Below are 6,314 nucleotides of genomic sequence, written 5' to 3'. Positions count from 1 at the left end.
TGTCCCCACCTCTCCCTTCTTGCCCACACCCCTTCTCCGCTTGACCCCATCCTCTGAGCTGGCCCTGCCCTTCCCGGACTGCAGACCCTGACCCCCCAGCTGGCAGCCGCCTCCCAGGGGCGCGCTCGGGCTCCCCACTGCCTCCCCCTTCTCCGGACTCCGTGAGGGCTGAGCCTTCTCTTCGCCTCCTCTGGCCCGCAGCCCAGGATGCGCTTCCCCGGACGCCGGCTCGGGACTGTCTTCAGCCCCGCGCGCCACCTTGTACAGACCCAGCCCTTCCCGCGTCCAGGCGTGTGCCTTCCCCCGTTGCGGTCCGAGCGCCGCCGCGCACTGCCCCTCCGCCCCAGGGGCCCGGCGTGCACCGCCTTCCACCCCCCCCCCCGGTGTGTGTAGTGGTGATGCCGAAAGGAATGTCAAGAAAACTTCTATCTGTGTCGCTTGTTGACGCCTGCAGGGAGTGCGAAGAAGGGCAGGGGATAGGGCGAAGGTTCGAGGGCGGCCGCGGCCCGCTCAGGCTTCGGCGGCGGCGACTGCCGCAGGCGAGGCCATGCCGGCACCGGGATCCGGCAGACTCCTCGGCGGGCGGCGGGCGGCGGCGCGGCGGCGCCGCGCGCGGCAGGCGGTAAGCATGGAGCCCAGCGCCAGGCAGGCGGCCAGGCTAGCGAGGAAGGAGACGGGCCCGAGCGCGTAGACCACGGCCAGTTCCCGCGCGGCAAGGGGCCGCGCGCAGTGGTTGAAGGCGGCGTCGGGGAAGGCGGTCAAGGGGCTGAGCGTCAGGCGTCCCGGCGACACGCAGATCAGCGTCTCGGCCTCTGCGGGACACGGGAGCGGCGTCAGGCGGCGGCGGCGGCAGTGGCCCGCCCCGCCCGCGCCCCCGAGGGCTCACCTGGCGCGGGCAGCGGGTGCCTGCGCAGCCAGGTGCAGAGTGGGCGCAGCGCGCAGCCGCAGGCCCAGGGGTTGCCGCGCAGTCGCAGCGTGCTGAGAGCGGGCAGGCCCGCCAGGAGCGCGGGCGCGAGGGCAGGCAGCTCGTTGTCCTGCAGGCTGAGCGTGCTCAGCAGCGGGAGCGTGCCCAGCGCCGCGGGCTCTAGACGCGCCAGCCGGTTCCCGGCCAGAGAGAGGACGCAAAGCGCGCGCAGCGGAGCGAAGGTGCCGGGCACCAGCGCCTCCAGCTGGTTGGCGCTGAGGTCGAGCTGCTTCAGCGCGCCCAAGCCCCAGAAGGCTCGCGCGTGCACCCAGCGCAGTCCGTTCTCGCGCAGATCCAGGTGTAGCAGCGCGCCAGCGCCCACGAAGGCGCCGGGCGGCAGCGCACGCACGCGGTTGTGGTCCAGCAGCAGCGCGCGCACGCGCTGGCTCAGGCCCCCTGGCACGGCGGGCAGCGCGCGCCCGGAGCAGTTGGCCTGGCCCTCTGGCGCGCACGCGCACGCCTCGGGGCAGTCCGGGGCGCCCGGGGTTGCCGCGGGGGCGGCTGCGGGGGGCGCCTGGATCCAGACTGGCCACGGCGACAGCAGCAGTAGGAACAGCGGCGGCGGCCGTCGCGAGAGAAAGGAGGGGCTCCGCATGGGGGCAACGGTAGGAGGCCAGCTGCCCAGGCGTCTCGGGAGCCCGTCCGTCCCACGGCTGGTCCCGTGCCTAGGGCGGAGGCTGGGCACATAGCCAGCGCCCGGCACTGCCAGCCACCTGTCCTGAAGCTCTGAGCTCCTCTTGGCTCCGCGCCAGCAGCAGCACTGACAAGGCGCCACCCCCTCCTCACCTGCGTGGTCCACCGCCCCGCACCCGGCTGAGGCCTGGGCAACTGGACCACACCGCCGCCCCCGCAGCCTCACCGCCACTGAACTCATGGCTGCGACACGCGGAACAGGACCCAGTGCTACCCGCTCCTCCCCCGAGTCTCTGCCGCCTCCTCTCAGCCGGGATTCTCGTGCGCATATCCAGTAGCCCCCCAGGGATGCTCCCATCCTCATGGGGCACAAGCACAGGATGGGGGCCTGAGCCCAGGGGACAGGCAGTGAGGTAGAGGGAGGGCTGCACGCCTGAGGAAGGCGAGGCCATCACATCTGCCCCACCCTGCCCACCAGGGACTCTGCCGGAACTTCGAGAAGGCAGCGTGGTGGAGCAGGGGCACCAGCCCAAGTCCTCCTGCCACATGCTGCTCCCTCTGGACTCCCTCTGCAACCAGAGTTGCACGTCCTGTCCCGGCATTTTCCTGGGGTGGGGGTGGGGGTGGGATGGGCAGGGGCTCACGGGGGGTGGGGGGGGCTGTCTGCTTCATGGGACAAAGCGGCAGGAAGATGCAGGGAGGAGCTGGGCTGACGCCACGATGGCAGGAAGTGGAAACCCCAGGGGTGTGCTCCCTGCCCTGCAGGGTGGACAGCGGGAGCCCAGCATGGGCACTGGGCACCCCACTGAAGAGACAGGAGGCGACGCAGACCCCTCCCCCACCCCAATAGCATCTGCAGAAGGGCTCGAGGGGGGCCAGCAGGGAGGACAACGCAGACCTGCTAACTACTGTTTAATTCCCCTTCCCCCAGCTGCCCAAAGCCCTACTGAGGCGGCAGGGGTTGCGGGGGCAGCTCCTCTAGGGTCGAGTCCACGGTGATGGTCGTGAGGCCGTGATCTTCCAGGGGCGGCATCATGGAGACCTCCATTTCAGGGGCCATGAGGTGGGACCCCATGTGCACCGCGTGCAGGTCCATGTGATCTTCCTGAGCCCCGCAGTGCCCCACCAACCTGCGCAGCGTGGTCCAGGTCAGGCTAGCTGCAGGCGGCCATCAGCATGGGCTCATGAGGCCTCAACCACCCGGGGCTCCTGCCGTGTCTGTGAACCACACCTCCCGGGGGTGGGGGGTCAGGGAGCAGGGGCACAGCTCGCCCTGGGGGTCCTCCCCCGGGGTCACTCACCTGCTCTCCATGTGTCCGGGGCATCTTTCACTGAGGGGCGGGGGGGAACAAAGGTAAGGCGTGAGTCTCGGAACAGTGGGGTTGGCCTCCAGGAGCCCAGCGGTGCTCCCCACACCTCTCCCCATCCCATTCTGGGAGACTCCATTCCCAAGCCCCTGGTGACCTCGTCCATTGAGACCAAGGGCCCAGGGGGACGGCCCGGCCCCACAGCCCTCACACGCCCGCCCTGGCCCTGGGGCTCACGCACCCCTTGGCTCGAATGACGCCAACCGCCACGATGATGAGAGCGCAGAAGCAGCTGGCGCTGATACCCGCCAGCACCACCAGCAGGGCAATGAGGGCCTTGCGGCTGAGGCCAAGGCTACACTCACAGTAGGTCCCAGCTGCAGAGACAGGGCCAAGGGGCTCTTATCACCTCCCAGTGGGTCACCCCCAAGCCTGCCCTCCCACGCCAGGCAGCCACCAGAAGGACACGGGTGCGCCTGGCCTGCCTGAACCAGGGAGGGGCCCTGGCTGGGGACAGGGTTGGGGAACAGGAGGAGACACCTGCAGCAGGGATGAGCAAAAGGGACAAACATATCAGGCCGAGGGGGCGGCCAACCAGGCAGGAGTCAGGCTGGAGACAGGGGGCCATCTCCACGCCTCTGGACAGAACTCATCGGAAGGCGCTGACCTCACAATGGAGCTGTGAGGCAGGGAAGGTGGGGGCAGGGCCTCGCCTTGGGCACCGCCCTCGGGTGCTGGGCTCCGAGAAGCCCTGGGCAGGCAGCCCCAGGGTAGGGCAGGTAGGGCGGCCGGGGCCTGGGAGTCACTCCAGAGTGCCCTGGCCAGATCTGAGGCAGGCGCAGTGGTGGGGCTGCCGTGGTCTTGGAAGGAGAGCGCTTCACGGCAAAGGGGCAGCGGCTGCACTTGGGACCCTGGGGTCGCAGAGGCAGCGGCCTGGAAACCCAGAGAGGTCCACGGTGGGCAAGCCTGGGCCTCAGTTTCCCTGTCGGGATAAGGGCTGCGGCAGCTTAGGTGGGGCCTGGGATCCAGCTGACTGATGTCACCACCCTCCCCCCAAGACTGGAACAAGCAGGGACCAAGTGAGGCCCGGGGGGTGGACACGCACCCACCGCCCCATACGGGCCCCAGCAGTGTTTCGCAGAACACCCTCAAGGAGCAGGTGGCTGGGGCTCTGGCTTAAGCGTGTCATTACAGTTAGAGCTCACGACCGCCGCCGCAGTCTGTCCCCTGTGCAGCCTCTCGCAGACCAGGCAAGCGCTGTCCACAGGAGGCTGGTACGGCTGGGGTTAACCTCAGCCTCCTCCCCTAAGGACCTGCCGAGCAAACCCAGGCAGCAGAAGCAAATACCTGGCCCCCCCCACGGCTAACCCCACAGGGCACTGGGGGGTGGGGGGTGCCCCGCTGGGCCGCAGCCAACCCCTGGTCACTGGGGGCCTCCCTGACCCTCACACAGGTGCCCCCTCCTGGTGGCAGCTCCTGGCACACCTCTACACCTGTTGAGTGACCCTATGACCTGAGACGCTGGGTTTTACCACACTCACCCACAAACTGAGTCCAAAGGGACTCAGGGCGGGTGTGTCCCGGCCCAGCGGCTGGCACTGCCACCCTGCCAGGCCAGTCCAGCAGGTCTGCATCCTGGTTAGGATGACGAAGGCATGCCCAGCCCAGTGCCAGGCAGGAAGTCCCTCTTCTTTTTTTTCTTTAAGTGTCTTTATTACTTTTTTATTTTATTTTTGGCTGCATCGGGTCTTCGCCGCTGCACGCAGGCTTTCTCTAGTTCCAGTGAGCCGAGGCCACTCTTCGTCGCGGTGCGGGGCCTTCTCATTGCAGCGGCTTCTCCTGTTGAGGAACACAGGCTCCAGGCGCGAGGGCCTCAGCAGTTGTGGCTCGCAGGCTCTAGAGCGCAGGCTCAGTAGTTGTGGTGCACAGGCTTCAGTAGTTGTGGCACTCGGGCTCAGTAGTTGTGGCTCGCGGGCTCTAGAGCGCAGACTCAGTAGTTGCGGCACGCAGGCCCAGATGCTTCACGGCACGTGGGATCTTCCCGGACCAGGGCTCAAACCCATGTCCCCTGCATTGGCAGGCGGATTCCTAACCACTGCGCCACCAGGGAAGTCCCAAGCCCCTCTTGTGACCACAGTGCAGCCCGCCTTGGAGGGGCCAAGCAGGTAGAGCCCAAGGCAGGGACCCACTGGCCTGTCAGAGTCCTCAAACTGCTAAGGCTATGCAGCTAATCTCTCCAAATCCCACAGCAAACACCACCCTGTGGAGCAAGAAGGAAAAGCCCTAGAGGGAGCTCCCTGGCAGTTTAGGCGTTCGGATTGCGGGCTTCCACTACTGTGGCCTGGCTTCAATCGCTGGGTGGGGAACTGAGGTCCCAGAAACTGCACGGCACAGCCAAGAAGCAGAAGAAAGAAAAGCCCCAGAGCAGGACTGACACTAGGGCCCTCGAGCAGAACAGGCCAAAGAGCAGAGTGGGGGCACCGGGGCACAGACTGGTGGGGAGCCGCAGCGTGTCTGGGGGGCAGCGGGCATGGCTCCAGGCCTGGGAATGCACCGCAGGGAGGAGCAGGGCAGTGGAGACATTCGTTCCAAAGGGCCTTTGTTGCCATGGGGACAGCGCCACTGGGCTCGAGCAGTTCCCGCTGGACAAGTGAAGGTCTGGGCCGCGGAGGCTGTGGCACCGAGCACGGCTTTGAAGGCCTTGGGCTGGCAGAGCTCACAGCCTCCCCGCCTCCTGGGACCTGGGAGCAAGGGCAGTGCGGGGCCCCCAGTGCCGGCCTTGGACAGGACCCTGTGCTCCGGACACAACAGCCCTGTGCTGCAGCTCTGGGGATGGCTGGACTCACTGGGCCCGGCATCTTGTGCTAGGAACATCGAGGCCCCCAGGCGCTCCTGACCCCACGCCTCCGGGCACAGAAAGAACTGGCCTTTCTGAAAGCACTCTTCCTTGGAAGCCCCCAGCACTGCAGCTGCCCAAGCCTAGGCGTGTCCCAGGCAGCACGTCATGCTGGAGACGCAAGAAGTTCTTGGCTTCACACGGGCTGCCTGGCCACCCGCCCACCTCATGCATTCTGATGGAGCCCCCCACCCCGGGCCGCAGCAGCAGCCCTGGGGCTCTCAGCCCAGCACTTGGGCGCCAGACTCTCGTGCCAGGCAGAGAGAGGGGGACCCGAGGGCTTCTTTCAAAGGCCAGAGGGGTGAGGCTGGAGCTGGATGTCCCTCAGGAGGGTGGCCCAGGAGGGCCCCTCTCCCAGACAGCCCAGCCCCCGTGAGCTCCTGCCCAAGCCATGAGAGCGACGGGGGCCCCTGTCAGCCACGGTGGTCCAGAGATACCACGTGCCAGGACTCCCGGCCTGGAGCCCAAACACAGGTGTGCAGCTAGCTCCCCACCGACTCCTGGGGCCCGGGCT

At 67.6% G+C, this 6,314-nt stretch overlaps 2 protein-coding genes across 2 annotated transcripts; both read right to left on the bottom strand.

Annotated features, from left to right (window-relative positions):
• Positions 1–423: 423 nt before the first annotated feature.
• Positions 424–2,110, bottom strand: LRRC26 (leucine rich repeat containing 26). The gene is made up of 2 exons (XM_060153249.1): positions 887–2,110; positions 424–812 (listed from the first exon to the last, which is right to left on the bottom strand). Exons 1-2 carry the CDS (start codon positions 1,959–1,961, stop codon positions 511–513), a joined length of 1,377 nt encoding a protein of 458 aa, XP_060009232.1. The 5' UTR covers positions 1,962–2,110; the 3' UTR covers positions 424–510.
• A 384-nt stretch (positions 2,111–2,494) lies between these two features.
• TMEM210 (transmembrane protein 210) lies at positions 2,495–6,261 on the bottom strand. The gene is made up of 4 exons (XM_060153711.1): positions 3,445–6,261; positions 3,146–3,281; positions 2,899–2,928; positions 2,495–2,727 (listed from the first exon to the last, which is right to left on the bottom strand). Exons 1-4 carry the CDS (start codon positions 3,530–3,532, stop codon positions 2,541–2,543), a joined length of 441 nt encoding a protein of 146 aa, XP_060009694.1. The 5' UTR covers positions 3,533–6,261; the 3' UTR covers positions 2,495–2,540.
• Between the last annotated feature and the right edge of the window lie 53 nt (positions 6,262–6,314).

This window comes from Lagenorhynchus albirostris, chromosome 7, assembly GCF_949774975.1.
Source record: "Lagenorhynchus albirostris chromosome 7, mLagAlb1.1, whole genome shotgun sequence".
Classification (NCBI taxonomy): Eukaryota; Metazoa; Chordata; class Mammalia; order Artiodactyla; family Delphinidae; genus Lagenorhynchus; species Lagenorhynchus albirostris.
Note: the sequence above shows the minus strand (reverse complement) of the source record. Positions and strands in the feature narration are given on the sequence as shown.